Below are 17,679 nucleotides of genomic sequence, written 5' to 3' on the forward strand. Positions count from 1 at the left end.
AGGGTGAGGTCAAGGGTCACCCAGGTTACAGCTACCATCTTTTATAACCTAAACTCAGAAGAGGCATCTGTCCATTTTTCTGATTCATTAGAAGCAAGTCACTTGGCCCAGCCAACATTCCAGAGCAGATTATTCCAGGATGTGCGTGGCGGGTCACTTTGGGCTGTCTGAGGTCTGGCTACCACATTTAGTTAGCTAGTCTGAGAATTTCACACAAAGATTTTCCAATGATGAATAGATTTTCCGCCCACTGGGGAATCACTGCCTGCCCTGGCTACTTTCCATCACAGAAGGAAGGGTGGGAAACTCAATGCCCCTCATCCTCGCCTGACAAGTACTCACTACGCACCAACCTGTGCAGAACACATTGGTACAGGCATGGATTGTGAGAGGGCCATGCTTCCACAAAGGAGCAGAGCCCTGGTCTCAGGAAGGCTGATGCCTGGGGGTCCAGCAGGCATGCATGGGTCAGGAGGCAAGGGCAGAGGGCAGTCATGCACCTGAGAGAGAAGGCAGTAGGAGACCTGCTGGTCAGTGAGGACACAGTCTTGTCCACAGAGAGAATGCAACATCGCCAGCACTCCTGTTTTGTTGTTGTTGTGTTCCGTCTGAGCGACAGAGCAATAGCCTCTTGGCATCTCTGGACCAATGGTATCCACAGCCAAGACCAGTTCCTTCTCAGGCAGGGCTGAAGCAACTGCATAGCCATGAGCCACACATTGTGTCTTTGAGCTACTCTGGATACCAGAGTACTCTTACTCCACCAGACAAGAGTTCACTGGGCCCCTACCAGCTCTATCCTAACTTTTTTTTAATTTGCTTTTTCAATTTTATGTGTATTGAGTTTTTACCTGCATGTATGTATTGCATCATGTGCTCTAGGTTCCTGAAGAGGTCAAAATTAATTAGATCTCCTGGAATTGGAGTTACAGATGATTATGAGCCACCATGTGGGTGCTGGGACTTGAACCTGGGTCCTCTGGGAGAGCAGCCAGGGCTTATAACCACTGAGACCACTGAGCCATCTCTACAACTCCCTGTTCCAGCAGTTTTAATATGCAAATATTGGTGGCTGCTGGGAGGGAGAGTCAGTTCTCTTCAGGGATGCAGCCCCTGAGAAACTACCCGCCAACCTGCTTGACTAAGGACTTTTTTTTTTTAAGTACATGAAACTGGGAGGGAATAGTGGTAGGGTGAACTGGGGGAAGAATTGGAGGGGAGGTATTGGGGTGGATTTGATCAAAACACATTTTTTATGTATGTATGAAATACTCAATTTAAAAAAATATTAACTGACCATAAGTGGATCCACTTGTAAATGTGAAGAAATGATACATACTCTGGAAAAAGTAAGGAATAATAAAATGTTTAATAATTACTAACAAACAAAAATTAGTTATTTCACAAAATAAAAAAATACTTAGCCAAGTCACCTTTTATTAATCCAAGTTAGTGGACTTTGGAGTTTTTTGTGCTAGGATCTATTAACTCGTTGCCAGTAAACATTTGTATGCTTTGGGTGTGCTTGTGTTTTCATTTCTCTCAGGGAGCACTCAGGAGTGGGGTTGCTGGGTTACGTGGGTAGGCTTCTATTGACCGTTCTCAGAAACTGCTGAGATCCTTTCTGTCCCGGCAGAAGGAGGTTTCAGGCTCCCACACCCTTGCCAGTCTTCTCAGCTGTGTTGTTCCTCAGCAGTTCTGAGCAGAGCATTGAGTGTGCAGTGTCCCTCTCCCTGGGGACTTGGCGTGTATGTAATTACAACACTCAGACACCTTTGAGGAAATGTGTGCTCAAATTTCACCCACTTGTCACCTTACTGAGTTAGGAGAAATCTCCGCATGCTCTGCTTCAGATGGAATTTGTGGATGTTTTCTTTCAGTCTGTGCTGTCCTCTTGGTGCACATCCAACTTAAATTCATGTTTTTAACTGTAAAATTCAGTGTTGTGTTTTTAAACTATATTTACGGAGTTATACTGTCATCATTACCTTCAGTTTAAGAACTTCATCGCTTCATCAATCTCAAAAAAAAACCCGTCACATCCGTTCACAATCTTCCCTCAGCCTTCCCAGCCCCCACTCTTAACTACATAACCACTAACATACTTTGTGATTTCCCTACTCTGGGATTTTTGTGTAAATTTAGAATATGTGTTCATTTGTTAATGGCTTCCTTCACTTAGCAAAATGTTTTCACAATATGTGGATGTCATCAGTTCTTTGTTCCTTTTTATTGCCTAATACTATTCCATTGTCTGGCTATAGCTCATTTTATTTAAGGCATTCCCCAGTTGACATCTGAGTTGTTTCCACTCTTTGGCTGTGTTAGTGTTCTTGTGCACATCTGGACACTGACTTCTGTTCAGACATGTTCTCATTTCTCTTGGATGGGAATATACCTGAGAATGGAATTGCTGTGTTATGTGGTACTCAGCCCTTTGAGGAGCATCCAGGCCATTTTCCAAAGCAGCTGCATCATTTTACACTCCTGTTGGCAGTGCCTGCGGATTCCAGTCTCTCCACGTTCTTCTTGGCACTTGTTATCTTTTCTGTAGAATTCGTCCTGATGGGTGTAAAGTGGTCTCTCATCATGTCTTCATTTCTTTCCCTAGTGTTCAATGCCATCGAAGGTCCTTTTCATGCCTGTTATGCTTTTTTGTATCTTTAGAGAATTATCTTCTTTATCTTTTGCTTGTTTTGTAATTAGATCGTCTGTCCTTTTATGACGGAGTTGGGAGAGTTGTGTGTGAGAGGCAAGGCCCCTTACCAGATGCGTCCTCCTGAGACTTTCCCCTCTGTGTCTTTGTGTGTGAGAGGCAAGGCCCCTCACCAGATGCGTCATCCTGAGACTTTCCCCCTTGTGTCTTCCTTTCACTCTCTTTCCTTGTTGTTTTTCACTTAAATTATTTTATTACTTTGTGTGTGTGCGCGCGCACAGGCCCATGGAGGCCAGAAGTGGGCGCTGGTTCCCTCGGAGCCACTTGATGTAGGTGCAGGGATCCAAACGCCAGTTTTTTGACAGCAGTGATCTCTCCAGCCGTGACTGCTGGAACAGGATCTCATGACTGGAGCTCCTCGTATAGCTGAGACTGATCTCCAACCCCACACCCGGCTGCCTCTCCCTCCAAAGGTCTGGGGTTACAGGCACACCCAACACCGAGATCTCTCTTGTCTCAAGCTTTTTTTGTTTGTTTTGGTTTTGGTTTTTTGTTGTTGTTTTGTTTTGTTTTGTTTTTAGGCAAGATCTTTCTGTTTAGCTCTGGATGGCCTGGAAGTCACCATGTAGACCAGGCTGGTCTCAGACTCAGAGTTGTGCCTGCCTCTGCCTCCCCAGTGCTAGTCTAGTTTTATTTATTTAGATAGTTGAGCCATTTTTTTAATTGATCCCCTCTTTTGGAGTTTAATGACTTACTTTGAAAAGCAAAGGGGTTTTTTTTTAAATCAAAAGATGACAATTTTACATCTCTCTGCAGTATAGCCTGATCTAATTTATATATTGTATCTATTAACTAGGATAGCTATCATTATAAGCAGGTAATAATTTCCTGTGATAAGAACATTTGAAGCCTTCTCTTCTGGATATTTTGGTAAAAGTCTCTAAGTTAATTAAAAAAATGCCCATTTATTATGAGCTAAGGAGATGGCTGTTAAAAGCACTCAGCATGAAAGAACAGGGACATGGTGGCGCACACTTGTAATCCCAGCACTGGGGATGCAGAATAAGGCCACTCCTGGGAGTCGCTGGCCAGCTAGACTCACCTAATCAGTGAGAGACCTCCATCTCAGGTGGACGGTGGAGAGATAGCTCAGCGGTGGAAAGCCATGGCCATGCGGATGTGGTGAGAAATACCTACAGTCTCAGCATTGAGAGGCAGGCAGATCTCTTGTGGTCTACATAGTGAGTTCCAGGACAGCCGGAGATTCACAGAGAAACCTGTCTTAAACAAACAAACAAAGAACCTGGTTGCTCTTCCAAAGAACCTGGGTTCAATTCCAAACACTCACATGGCAGCTCACAGCCATCTGTAACTCCAATTTCAGGGGATCTGACTCATCTCTGGGCAGCAGACACACATGTGGCACACAGACCTACATACATGCAGGCACAACACCCATATACATAAAATAAAAATAAATAAGTCTTAAGAAAAACTAGGTGGGGAGTAACTGTAGAAGGTGCCTAATGTGCTCTCTGGCTTCTCTGTACAGCATAAACACACACACATTAAAAAACAAAACAATTTATTCCTCCTTTTCTTTTCTTTTTCTTTAAGTGAATTTTTAAGAAAGATTTATTTATGTGTATGAGTGCACCATCTGCACGTGTGCCTGCACATCAGAGGAGGGCATCAGATCCCATTAGAGATGGCTGTGAGCTACTATGTGGTTGCTGGGATTTGAACTCAGAACCTCTGGAAGAGCAGCCAGCGCTCCTAACTGTTGAGCCATCTCTCCAGCCCCCCCCCCCCTTTTTTCTTTTAAACATAATGATTTGGGTATTATGTCCAAGAAGCCTTTGCATAAGATTTTTCTTTGCCTTCTTTGAGAAATTATGAAATATTAGCTCTAATACTTACTATGCTTCATTTTGAGGTTCTTCTGTTGGTTTGGGGTGCTTTGGTTTGGTTTGGTTGGTTTTTCGAGACAGGGTTTCTCTGTTTATTCCTGGCTACCCTGGAACTATCTCTGTAACCAGGCTGGCTTTGAACTCAGAGAACCACCTGCCTCTGCCTCTCACATTCTGGGATTAAAGAGGTGCTTTGTCTTTTTAATATAATGTGAAGTAAGGGTCTAAATTCATATTTATTTGTATCCTGGCTCACTCTCTAAGAGTATGCTAAGTGATAAAAACAAATTTAAAAGTAATTATTGTAGTTCAATGCCATTCATACAGAATTTAAAGGCATGAAAATGTTATATTCATTTTCATCAATATAATACATGGGTTTAAAAAAAAGTTTCACACCAAAATCTCTGGTAAGAAAAACAGGAAGTGTCCAAAGGGAAAAATGAAGGTACTGACCCTGTGAAGAATTTGTGGTAAAGGAGTCTTCAAGTCTGTCTGTACTGTTTTTTTTTTCTTTAGATTTTCTTTTTTGTATTTATTTATTTATTATGTATACAATATTCTGTCTGTGTGTCTGCTTACAGGCCAGAAGAGGGCACCAGAACTCATTACAGATGGTTGTGAGCCACCATGTGGTTGCTGGGAATTGAACTCAGGACCTTTGGAAGAGCAGGCAATACTCTTAACCGCTGAGCCATCTCTCCAGCCCCCTGTCTGTACTGTTTTTAGATTAAAATAAATTGTATGTAATTATTCATTTGGGGTGGCTGATGGTATTATACTCAATCATTTTCTGAGCTTTTATATTTCTTAATTAAAGCACACAAAGCTGGTATTACGGTATTCCTGTAATCCCAGTACACAAGAGATCACAGAGAACAGGGCATTTTTTCTGTAAGAAGCACATGGCCGCAGAAGTAGCTGCTGATGCCCTGGGTGAACAACAAATAAGGTTTTCCCACGGCGGAGTGAGTGGCATTCTTGTTCCAGACCCAGGAGAACTGGAGAGGGACAGTGTGCCTCCGTGCGGAATGTTCTCAACTTGGTTATTTTTAAGAGAAGGATATTCCTGGACTGACAGACACTACTGTGCCTCGGTGGTTGGGACCCAAAAGAGCTAGCAGAATCTGAAAACTTAAAGAAAGATGATGTCCGCCAATGTTGTCAGAAAACCCTTAAACAAAGGAGGTAATAAGAAGCCAGAACCAGCGCACCCAAGATTCAGCGCCTTGTTACTCCATGTATCCTGCAGCACAAACGCTCTGAAGAAACAATATATTAAGCAAGATAAGGAGGCTCCCCGAACATGCTGAGCTTTTGGCCAAGAGAATGAAAGAGGCCAAAGAGAAATACCAGGAACAGATTGCCAAGAGCTATAGGCTGTCCTCACCAAGAGCTTTTACTTCCAAGTCTGAGTCCAGTCAAAAATAAGCCTTTAAGAGTAATGAATAACTGGGTGGTGGTGGAGCACACCTTTAATCCCAGACCTCGCGAGGCAGAGGCAGGCGGATCTCCGTGAGTTTTAAGCCAGCCTGAGCTTCATAGTTCCAAGATAACCAAGGCTGTATAGAAGAGACCCTGTCAAGACATAGGGAGGGGGAGAGGAATAAATGATCAGCTTGGGGGAAAGAATCCAGAACTATGCCAGGCTTTCCTGAGGAAGTTCCCCCTCTAATGAGCATGTGGCTGCTCTCTCCTGGTCCTTGGCTACCCAGACAGACCTCCCTGAGCAAGCCAAGGAAGCAGTCTAAAGCTGAGCCTCTGACCGGCGGCTACTGGGGTGGGATCTCGAGTGTGAGAAGGAAGGCTGCTGTACAGCCGTGGAGCGGAAGGGTTCTTCTGCCACGGCCCCTGGCAGGCTGTGCTTCCTCCCACACACGCTTGAGAAGCCTCACACATGATCTTGATTTTCATCCATAAAAGTTATATTAAAAGATGGGCAGTTTCTACCCATAGGATCTTGTGGGATCAGATGAGGATGGGTACAAAATGTTGACATGCGAACATGAGGATCTTTGTGGGGTTTTTTGTTAATTTTTTTCCTTCTTGGATCCTCCTGGATGCAGCCTTTCTCCTTGCCATATGCTTCCAACCTCTTTCAGCCTCTTCTTTTGGTTTTGATTTTCACCCCATAGTTTTGAACTTTCTGTGTGGCCCAGCCCTTTGAGTTCCCAGCCATCCTCCTGCCTCCTAAGTGCGAAGTCTCAGCCTGTTCTTAAAATGCTCTTACTCCCACACTGCCCTCTTCCCTCTTCTTTCTCTTCCTTTTGTGAGTCCTGGCATGGTCCTGGCTGGGAAGTGCTTTTCTCTTTTGTTAGAGAGATTGGCACCCAAGATGACATGTTTTCTCTCCCATCCTCCCAGGCTCAAGCCACAGGGTCACCTCACACATCACCCACTCATGGAGGTGGCCGCCCTATGCCCATGCCCGTGCGTTCCACGTCTGCAGGCTCCACCCCTACCCACGGCCCACAGGATTCACTGAGTGGAGTTGGAGGAGACGTACAGGAGGCCTTTGCACAAGGTGAGTTTCCAGGCAAGTCTGTGGAGAGCTGAGGGGCTGAAATCACATACCGGATCCCTGCCAGGGTTTTTCCAGCTTTCCTTTTGTGCTCTTGACTTTGGAGGATCAGATAACATGGCCTTAGTAATCAGATTTACAGTATAAATAAGTTATGCGCTGGGTCCTTCTCCATGATAGGCTGGTCTTCCATGGGAGGTCTGCAGACACGTGTGTGAAGACAGCTGGCGTCCTGGGTTCTGAGCTCTAGACTGAAGGAAATGCCTTGCCCTTTGGACTTTGCTCCTCACACATTTGTCCCCTACGGTCCTTAGAATAAGTAAGAACAGGAAAAGAGGTGATTTCCATAGGACCTAAGCCTGCCAAAGATCAGTAGGCGTGCACTTGCCACGGCGGCCCACTGAGGAACCAGGACCTGCAATCTTAAATAATGGGCAAGGGAGTCTGGAGGGGAGGGAATGGGGACAAGGAAATGGGAGGCCCCTCACCCTGAGACTGAGGAACTTTGTGGGGCAACACTAAGCCAGAACTCTGCTGCGGTGCCTTCGAAGCATTGGACTTGCCAGGCCGCTGCTCTCCCTGTGGAGAAGACAGATGTTCCGGGAGGGTGCAGACCTGCGGCAGTCCCACCTTCCCCAGTGGCCTCTGCGCCCGGGTTCCAGGCCCACGCTGCCTGGGGCAGCTCTCAGCGCCCTTTTCCATGCTCACCCATCTGCTCTGCCATCTGCTCTGACTCCTCAGGTACAAGGAGAAACCTCCGCAATGACCTGCTGGTGGCTGCTGACTCCATCACCAACACCATGTCGTCCCTGGTGAAGGAGCTTCATTCAGGTGAAACCCAGAGCTCCCCACCAGTCTCCACCTCCCCTGTGCCCACATCTTCCTGCTCTCTCCTACCACCAGGCAAATAGCCTTTCCTGCCACTCTGTTTTCCCTTCTAGGAGCACGCAGGATCTTCACCCAGTGCCTCCCTCCCACATGTGATCACAGTTTATATTAAGAACAGTCTGAAGGAGCAGACACAGCTCCTCAGTGCAGCCAGATCCCCGCCTCACTCTCTGTCTCCACCTACACTTTGTCCACAGTGTCTCTTTCCCTAGGGGCCGCCTCATTCTGAAGCTATCCTGGATGTGGCAGCAGCCAGCACAAGCCACCTGTCTCTATTCCAGCCGCCCTCTGGCTTCCTGCTGTTTGATTCTGTTTAGAAACACTGTCTTCTCCTTTTGTCCGTGACCAGGCTCTGATCTCACCTGAAGATCCCAGCTGCAGCTCCCTCCGTTCTTCTCGTTTGGTTCTATTTGACTTTCTCTCTCCATCTCTCCATGACTCAGCCGGTGCAGTGGTTTCCCAGGGTCCTCTGCCTCACAGCATTTTCCCACAAAACCACCGAGTAGACCACCAGGGATATAGCCACCCAGTGCTTAGGAGTTACTTTGTAGCCTTGGCGTTCCTACAAGGGCTGCCATCCCCAGTGCTGCAGCACTCACACCAAAGGCCACCGATCTCTGTCATTTCTTACCCAAGGCAGTGCTTGTAAGAACTCTGCAGTGGCCTCTAGCAGGGCTGTCAAGCTAAAGCACAGAGCAGGGTTTCCAGGAGCCATTCAGACAGTCCTGTGGAAGACACGCCCAGAGTGTTTGCAGCAGGGGAAAGCATCTCCTTTTGGGCTGTCATTTTTTCCACACCTCAGCCCTCAAGTCCTTCTGTTTTCCTTCAGAAGAGATTACACCTGTGGCCTGATTGGCTTTCCCAGCTCAGGTCCATCACCCATTCTGTTTCTCATGCCCACACCAAAGCCCAGCCCTCACTGTACATGCACAGAGCTGGGGATGGGTGACCTCAGGATGACCCCACAGCTGATTAGAAAGCCCTTTCTCCAATATAGCTCCCTGATAGGTTTCACTTGGTGTTTTAGATGGAATTTTAGGGATTTTTAGGACATGCAGAGAAAGTACAGTTAGAGTTTATGGAAAACAAGCGACTCACGAGCTCAGTACTCAAGAATGGGAATGTAACTTGATTGACAGGAACTGATCAGGCATGGCAGTGCATGCCTGCCATCCCCAATACTTGGGAGGCTTATGAATTCAAAGCCCACCTAGTCCATATGGTGGGGGGAAGGGGCAAGAACATCAGTCAATATGAAAAGCCGGTTTTAATAAAATTGTGTCATTTAGAAGGTATATTAGATGTATTAGTGATCCTGTTGTACAACCTCCTTGTTTTAGAAAAGTGGGATCTTTTAGAAAAATTACTTGCTTGCAATCACACAACATGCAGAGGCAAAGCTAGTTCTAGAGCATGGGTGTAGAGAAACATGGAGTCAGGGCTCTGAGCTGACCCAGGACAGACTACAGGGCAGTCTCTATGAGGTTCCTTTTCCCAAGCACAGGAGCCTATGTCTGACACAGACAAATGCACGCATGACCCAGCCCCCTTGTTGAATACAGAGATAAACCCTGTTCCTCAGTGGATGGGAGACGCATGGTTACTCCCTTGAAGCAGCTTCAGGGGCCTTTCTTAGGTTAGAAGTGGGTACCCAGGTCGGCTTTTCAAACACTTCCACAGCCTGCATAGGACGCACACTGTAGTCTGTCTTCCCCATCTTCCAAAAATACTTTCAAGTAATGGAACCCTAGAGTTCAAAGGGGTCTTAAAGATATTTCATTGAGCTTGCTGTCCATCTGAAAGCCTCCAGTTTGAATATTTCCAGGGAGCTCATTTATAGCCAGGTCTAATCACTGCAGATTTCTTCCTTATTAGGGAACTGAAATCTTCCTTTTTATCATGGGTTGTTTCACGCCTAAAGCCTCCCTAAGTCCAGACTTCCTCTCCAGGCCTCCTTTAGAGTGTTTAGTGGTAGGTAGTGTGGTATCTCCCAAGTTTTTTCCTTTTCTAGGAGATTCTACCCAATCCCTTTAACATGTATCAAATATGCCAGCCGATGGCATCATGCCCTCTGCTTCATGGATGTGCAGGGTTCCAATCAAACAGTGCCAGGGTGTGGAGCTGTTGGGCATGGTCAAGGGACATGTATACAGCCTAGAGGTTGCTTGCTGTATTAGGTCTCTGCCTCAGGCCTCCAGCCTCCCTCACTGGTACTAGACAAGGTACTGGCCTCCTTGGACTTGTTTCCACAGTAGAGGAAGGTGCAGAGAAAGAAGAGGAGATGCAGGATGAGAAAGACAGGACCCCTGGTCTGAATGGAAGCCCAGGCTCCTTCCTTTCCCTTTGTTCCTGCCTCTCTTCTAATACCCCCTCCCCAAGTCTGCAGCCCCCTCAGTTCCTCTTGCCTGTTCTTCCAACTGCCTCTGACCACAACTTACCACAGGTGGTAACGCCGGGTGCTACTCACACTCTGGGATGCAAACGAGTCATAGAACGTCACCCTTCTTCACAGGGTTGATGGTCTCGTTGGAGAAGCACAACTGAGACATGCAGAAGAAGTATGGGAGAAGACAGAGCAGCAGAAGAGGTGGATCAGAAAATATTAAATGTTGGCTGGGGACGGCTCACCTAGCACACCTAAAGCCCATGCTAGACTCCCGCACCACATAGACCACAGGAGCAGTGGCATGCCTGTAATCCCAGTGCTTGGCAGGTGGAGACAGGGGCATCTGAAATTCAGGCTCATTCTCTGCTGCAGAGTGAGCGTGAGGCCAGTGTGGGCTACATGAAGCCTTGCCTCAAAATACCATTAAAGCTGGGTGTGTTGGCACTCACCTTTAATCCCAGCACGCAGGAGGCAGAGGCAGGCAGATCTATGTTTTTGAGGCCAGCCTGGTCTACGGAGCAAGTTCCAGGAGAGCCAGAGCTACCCAGAGAAACTTTGTCACAAAACAAAACACACCAAGCCATTAGATGTATAGCAAATAGTACTAAGACTCCTGAAAAGGAAAGGACTTGTAGGTTGGAATAGATGGCCCTCTGGAAGAATAAAGCGAGAAAGGAAGGTGTTGGTGAAGGACAATAATGCCTTCTTAGACTCTGTGTGTAGAAACTGTGTACTTGTTATGTGGGAGGAGACCTGTGCTGAATGATTTCATGTAAAATCTCATGTGATCTTTACATTAAAATATGCAAATAATAATATCCCCATTTTAGTAATAGAAAAATAGATTCTGGGGGAGTCTGTTCATACAGCCTCTGGGTGGGAATAAGTGGGCTTGAAGTGGGCTTTCTGACCCCAACCGTCATAGGTTTTTCGGGGTGGGGCAGGTTAAGGCAGTTTTCAGTGTACCAAGCTTCATGCTCTTGTCATCTTTCAGTTTTATTTATTAAGCAGATAACAAAATCCTCTTGAGGCATTTGAGAGTCTCCAGCTCTGTCTATCATATATTAAAATGTTGTTTTTCTCCGGAACGTAAACTTCCTAAGGCAGAGATTTTGGCCTTTGCTGTTGGTGATATATTCCCAGTGTCGGGAACAGTGCCTGCCATCTCGTAATGACAGTGAATGAACCTAAGGAAAGGATCAGGGCGGCATGATAGCGTTAAGTGAGAGAGAGTGGTCTACCAGCCTCAGGAGGTGAGGAGAGACCCATAGGTAGGTCTCACACAGCCCGGGTGGGGGAGGGGGGAATTCTAGACAAGGCTCTCCGAGGCTCACTAACTGGGCAGGTTAATAAGTGGCAGGACCTGGACTCACTCCAGGAGTTTCCAACTCCAAGCCAGTGCTTTAGTCCAAGCAGATCAATTAGACCAAGTGAAGTGGAGGAGCCCCAGTGCAAGGTGTAAGGCAGTCAAGAGGGGACAGGTGGGAACCCTCTCAGGACAGTGGCTCTGTGGTGCCGTTTAGCCCCTGGGATGGTACGGATAAGAGAGAGCGTTTGCAGGCTCGGGGCAAGGAGTTTGTCAGCAAGGGCACTGATATTGCCTAGGAGACGGGAGAAAACATTGTGTAAGTACAGAAACCATTAGAAGCCAAAGCGAGGCCTGGGAGAAGTAGGCCACTGGGCATGAGTTTGTGGGAATTGCTGTCCTGGCCACACATCTCAGGCTGTCAGAGGAAAAACAGCCATTCAGAGGTACAGGTCCAGATAAGAAGGCCATGAGGCAAGAGAAACCAAGATGTGCCTCTCATGTAAAACCTACCCGCCCCAAACACATGCCTGTACCCCAACCAAACTCCAGCATTGCTATGGAAATGTTTCTACTAAAGGCATAGCAGCTGCGGCCTTGGCCCCTCCCTTCCCGTGGCACACTGCTCCAGGAGCGCCTCCAGGTCCCTCCTCAGCTTCCCTCTGCCCCCTAAAGCAAGCCTAGAGCCTGTCTTTGCCCTCCACTCTTGCCTTAGCCATGGACTCCACCCCTACCCCTCAACCCCTGTAGAAACTGGAGTGGTTTCTGTTGGCCCAACCTCAGGGCCCTCTGTCTCTGTCACTGGCTGACCACCTTTTTGTCTGACTGGATGCTTGCTCTTAGCTCTTAGTATCTCTTGATCCCTCTAGGTGCACATCCTGGGGCCTGTATGTCTGTGTGGAGACTCTGAGAATGCCTGAGCTTCTATGGCTCTCAGGTGCTGTCTCTAAGAGCAAGAGGGTAAAGAGTCGGGGTGCAAGATGAGGAAAATTTGTTTTTGCTTGCCTCTAAACGTATGAGTCCTTGCAGATATTGAAATGTGGAGACATTCAGATCAATAACTACCAATTTTACAGAGGAAGACTTCTCTTCCTTGGGGGGAAGTCAGGCTCACGTGAGAAGCACAGCTCAGTCAGCTCCCGGCTTAGCACACATGGTGTCTTTAGCACACATGAACAGCACATGGGCTCTTTTGAAGAACTCTGACCAAAGCAGGCTTCCCAGCCATATTCACCCCAACTCTCACCTCTGTCTGCCCTACCCTGACTGTCTGAATCCCAGAGAAGGATGCTGCTACTCTGTGGTACCCTTCCCTCAAGCACCCCATTATCCTGTGTGTAAAACGACCACACAGTGAGGCAGAGTACTCCACATTCATCTGAGCCACCCCAGAGCTCCTGTGTCCTTCAGAATGTCCCCCAGGGATCTAGTTTATACACTGAAGCACGCCAATGCATATCTCTGCAGCAGTAACCCTCTCTGAGGACACACATGGGCTCAGAATGTCCAAGGGGGAGCTGGCTAGCCAAGTTGTTCCAGAACATAGAGAAACAATGGTCCGCTCAAAACTGTTTCCACTTTGTTTTCCTTTCAGAACCATGCAGGCTCTGGTCTTCCCCCCTCCCCCACCCTTCATAGCCGCTCTCTAGAGTTGGTTTGATTTTTCTTCATAACATTCCCATGTCAGTTGTGGGTTGTGAGTAACTGCCCTACCTCATTATCCCTGGCAGGAAAGCTCAACAGAAAGGGAGATTTAAGGCTAGCCCCTGGGCCGGGTGGGTCAGGGAAGCCCCTTTAGAGAAGTCCAGGGGCCTGAGAAGAGCCGGAGTGTGACCTCAGTATTGTTTCTGCCTATGCTGCCACAGGTTAGCCAAGGAGCAGCCCAGATACAGGATGCCCAGGTGAGTAGTGAGTCCTCGTCTTCCTCTTTTCCTTCTTCTGTCACAGGTCCCAAGCCAGAGCAAGCCTTACAGTTAGGATTTTCTCGAAAGAACCAATTCTGCCTTTCCCTCTGCTCCCTGCACAGCTGCCTCCACTGGACCTGTTTACCAGGTTTCCAGGCAGTGGCTTGACTTCTATTGCGTGGTGGCCTGGCGTCACCAATAGCACTGACTGAAACAGGTGGCAGAGTAGCAGTTGAGAGTAGCCACCTTCCTAGGCTTCCTCTGCTTCTGTTGTCCTGTTCTCTGTAGCCACTGTCTACCCACAGCCAGAACTCCCCTGGGATCCTTTCATTCAACACTGCCTTCTTATGTGGTCCCTACCCAGTCACATGGACCACAGAGAGCCAGTCAAAGGACAGACAGACACTCTTCTGGTCTTAAGGAATGAATCTGTCGCATCTTTTTTTTTTTTTTAATCTGTAGTCTTGATGTAACTTCTGAGTTTGCTTTCTTTTTTATTTGTTTGTTTGTTTATTGGTGCTTCAAGACAGTCTCATTGTGTCAGCTTGACTGTCCCTGCTTCCCAAGTGCTGGGACTAAAGAGGTGTGCCACCATGCCTGGTCTCCACTTCTTATTTTTAAAAATCAAGCATCTTTTTCAGTTACAAATCTTCAGGGTAGAAAACCCAGGGCCATGGCACCCCCAGCCAGAAAAGGAACTGTCTCAGATAACCTTCTAAGAATGTCATCTTAGAGCTACCTCTGGGCTGAACTGGGCCCCACCCTTCTTGCAAGGCCAGCTGCACACTTGGTCTGCAAAGCTGGCTGCAGGTGGGCAAAACCAGCATACTGCAGTGTATGCAGATCAGGCCCTTCCTGTGGCAAGCCCGGACTGTCACACACTGCTGGTGAGGTCAGGAACTGACTCAGAGGCCTTCAGGTGCCCTCTGTCCGTAGAGCAAGAGAGACTGCATGGAGAAGAGATATGTGAGCCGTCCAGTCGGCTCCATCGAGGACTTGGTGCCAGGACTGGAATCACATGGTGTTGCTGCCTCACCTCCTGACCTACGCCAGGAGTTATGAGAAGCCGCAGTAGAGTTAGATGAAAAGTCCCGCTCTCTGTGGCCGAAGGCTTCCTCCCCTTCCTCTACGTTCTCTGCCCATCTCCTCTACCACACTTCCTCCCCTTCCAAACCTGCCATTGTGGCCGGGCGATGGTGGCGCACGCCTTTAATCCCAGCACTCGGGAGGCAGAGGCAGGCGGATCTCTACAAGAGCTAGTTCCAGGACAGGCTCTAGAAACTACAGGGAAACCCTGTCCCGAAAAACCAAAAAAAAAAAAAAACCAAACCTGCCATTGTGACCCAGTTTTTTATTCAGTGGGGGGCACTTCCTACCCCTGTGACATAAGCAGTGACCTCAGAAGACACACACCCTCACCCTACCCCAACCCTGTCCACCAAAAGAGAAGAACTGAGGGCCCCAACCTCCACTCTCCCTGCAGATCTGCTGCTTCACAGCTGTTGGCAGCTTTGCCCTGAGCCCCCAGTGTGCTGGTGACTAACAGTCTGTCTTGTACAGGCACAAAGGCCGAGGAGCAAGCTGGCACCCACAAGACAAGGGAAGGTCTTCCCCCAGAGGCACATTCCTCTCCGTCTTTCTGCTGCACACCTGGACCCGGCTTGCAGGCTGCCAGACTCACTCCACCACCAGAGAGAGGAGCCAAGCCTATGGGAAGTGGGGAGGGACTGCCTGAGGCCCCGGCTGGTGGGCCTCCTTGTGAGCCCTGCATGCACTAGCATCTGCATTCCTCCCTCAGGGCACGGTGTCATCTCTGCATCAGGAATTTACCAGGAGGTGGAAAAGAAAAGAAAAAGCACCGAGCCTGAGCCCGTGTGTGTTCCTGGCCTAATGGGGTTCCTCCTGGCATCTGGCCAGCACAGGGTATGCTCCCTGGTGTGGGCATACAAGTTTCTTTCCTACCTTTGACCTTTAAAAACCAACAGGTCTCCTATGCAAAGAAAGCTGCAGGCCTTGCTCAGTTCTACAGACATTCACACCCTGGCTTCAGCGCTAAAAATAGTGTCCTCCCCCACCCTCTTCCTCTCTGAACTTCCACCTGCACAGTGCTCTGCAGTACTGTTGCTCTACAGCCAGGAGGAAGGTTGAGAACTGTGTGGTCCAGTCAACGGGGAGGCAGCAGTGTGTAAGTGCCAAGCTGGAGCTGGCAGCCAGGGGGCGCACTGCCCGGATGCTGCTCTTGCAACCTCTCCCCTGGGGTCCTGTGATCACTAAGTTCAATTCACATAGGATTTTTTTCTGCCCCTTGCGCTCCAGGATGTTATTTTTAGTAGAAGAGCTACTATAAATATTTATAAGGGCAGTGACTGGAATGACGTGAGAGGGCCCACAGCTGGCATGGCTGCATCCCCTACCCACTGCTACAGACCCCTTCTCGAACTTTGAGGTGCATGCAGAGCCATGACCTGAACCTGTGACCACACATGGATGGAGTCCCATGAGAATCTCCTCAAGAAGCAGTTGGGAGAACAAAGGGTGGATGCTGTTGCATTCCGTCCCTCTATGTCTCTCTGCCTGAACCCCATTTCTAGCTGGAGTAACTCAGGCTGAAGTGGGAGAAGGGATATGAACTTGCTGAGTCAAGGTCCTCTGCGTCCTAGGTACTGTGTGAAAGGCAGGTGCACCATGGATTTCTGCCACTGTGAGGGCTAAAAGAAAAATAGGAGTTGAGAGCTGGCTTCTGCTTGGCTGTTACAAAAACACTTGGCTCCCTGACACACTTATGGTTGGTTAGTAGGCAGAGCTAAGGACCTGGAGGGCCAGCAGGGGCTTGAACACAGGTAGTGGAGAAAGGCTGCCACACTCAGGGAAAGGGGATCCCGGCTTATGGAATGCTGGGGTGTGGGGGGGAATGGGCAAAGATGAAAACCCCTGTGTAGAAAGTTCTGGGGACACAGTGCACACCCCAATGATGAAATCGACCAAGGGAGTGACAGCCTCCCAGACAGCACCATGGGTGCCTGTACTTTCCCCGGCCTCACTCTTCACACTCTGAGCCTGGGGACAGGGCAGACTCCCACCTCCTGACTCCACAGGAGCTTCATGTTTCCCCCAAGGCAGCAGGAGACAGGAATAACACAAAGTACCAGGGCTGCAGAACCAAACTGCTCTCTGCTGGTCTGGGAGGAGTGATGCTCACCACCCTACAGGAGCAGCTGGCCACTCCTGGGCAAGGCAAGGGTCAGGGGCCAAGAACGGGGCTGCATTCATGCCTCCGATACCAGCATCTGGGACACAATCCCTACCTTTGTTATACCAATTCTTGATTTCTTTTAGAGCTAGGAACCCATTATTAGCTAAGGCCCCTGATTTCTTGGCATCTGCTTTCAGATAAAAATTCTATACTATGTCTCCCTTACCTGGAACATAGGAAACCATTCTATGTTGGGAACTTCCTTGTTAATTTTCCATAGCCACTTAATTTAATTTGGGCAGATGATCCAGCCTGGGGAGTCAGGCCGCTCTGCAGTACCCTGGCCTGGATCGCTGCTATAGGTGGCATGGGAGAACCAGATGCTCCCTGGGCCATCTTTTGCGTATGTTGAGGATAAGATTGAGACTCTAGCTGACCTGGAACTTGTAATCTTCCCACCTCTACATCTTGAATGATGAGATTCCAGATGTGTGCCACCAACCTAGCCGTCCTGAGACTTGAGGAAGCAACCACCCCTCTCGCTCTGGTGCATGATCACAGCGATCCTGAACTTCTGCTCTCACCTGCTGTTCTTCATCTACTGGTAGACTGCTTTCCTGCACTGCCTGCTGCAGGTGCCCACAAGCTTTAGAGAGGAGCAGTTGCCATGGCAATGCGGAGTCTGGAAGAGAAGGGCTCACGGGGAGCAAGGAGCGGAGCGGGTTGATGGGCTCCAAGCCTGGCCACAGCCTATGCACGCTTCAACAGAGGTCAGGTGTTTGGTTACAGCGGAGTGTAGGAGGTGGGTGGCTTACCTGCCTCTGGAAGACCTCTGTAGTGGCAAACGACTCCCACCCTCACAGGCTCTCAGAAATGGAGAGCTCCCAGCGAAGGTTCTTAGGCAATTCTCTATTC

General features: G+C 48.5%; 1 protein-coding gene across 5 annotated transcripts in view; it reads left to right on the top strand.

Moving 5' to 3' along the window:
• The window catches only part of Dtnb (dystrobrevin beta), a 195,196-nt gene extending 179,873 nt beyond the window's left edge, over positions 1–15,323 (top strand). For 3 of the 5 annotated variants that reach the window (XR_005284272.1, XR_005284273.1, XR_005284274.1), the window contains 5 exons: positions 6,931–7,090; positions 7,829–7,918; positions 10,488–10,562; positions 13,533–13,568; positions 15,132–15,323. Coding sequence is in view for 2 of the 5 variants with exons in the window: in XM_038318842.1 (XP_038174770.1) it covers positions 6,931–7,090; positions 7,829–7,998 (330 nt within the window). In the remaining 3 variants the exon portion in view is untranslated. Of the gene's footprint in view, positions 1–6,930; positions 7,091–7,828; positions 9,271–10,487; positions 10,563–13,532; positions 13,569–15,131 lie in introns of those variants that run through there. The other 2 variants (XM_038318843.1, XM_038318842.1) reach the window with 2 other exon arrangements.
• The last annotated feature ends 2,356 nt before the right edge of the window (positions 15,324–17,679 follow it).

This window comes from Arvicola amphibius, chromosome 2 (assembly GCF_903992535.2).
Source record: "Arvicola amphibius chromosome 2, mArvAmp1.2, whole genome shotgun sequence".
In the NCBI taxonomy this organism is placed as follows: Eukaryota; Metazoa; Chordata; class Mammalia; order Rodentia; family Cricetidae; genus Arvicola; species Arvicola amphibius.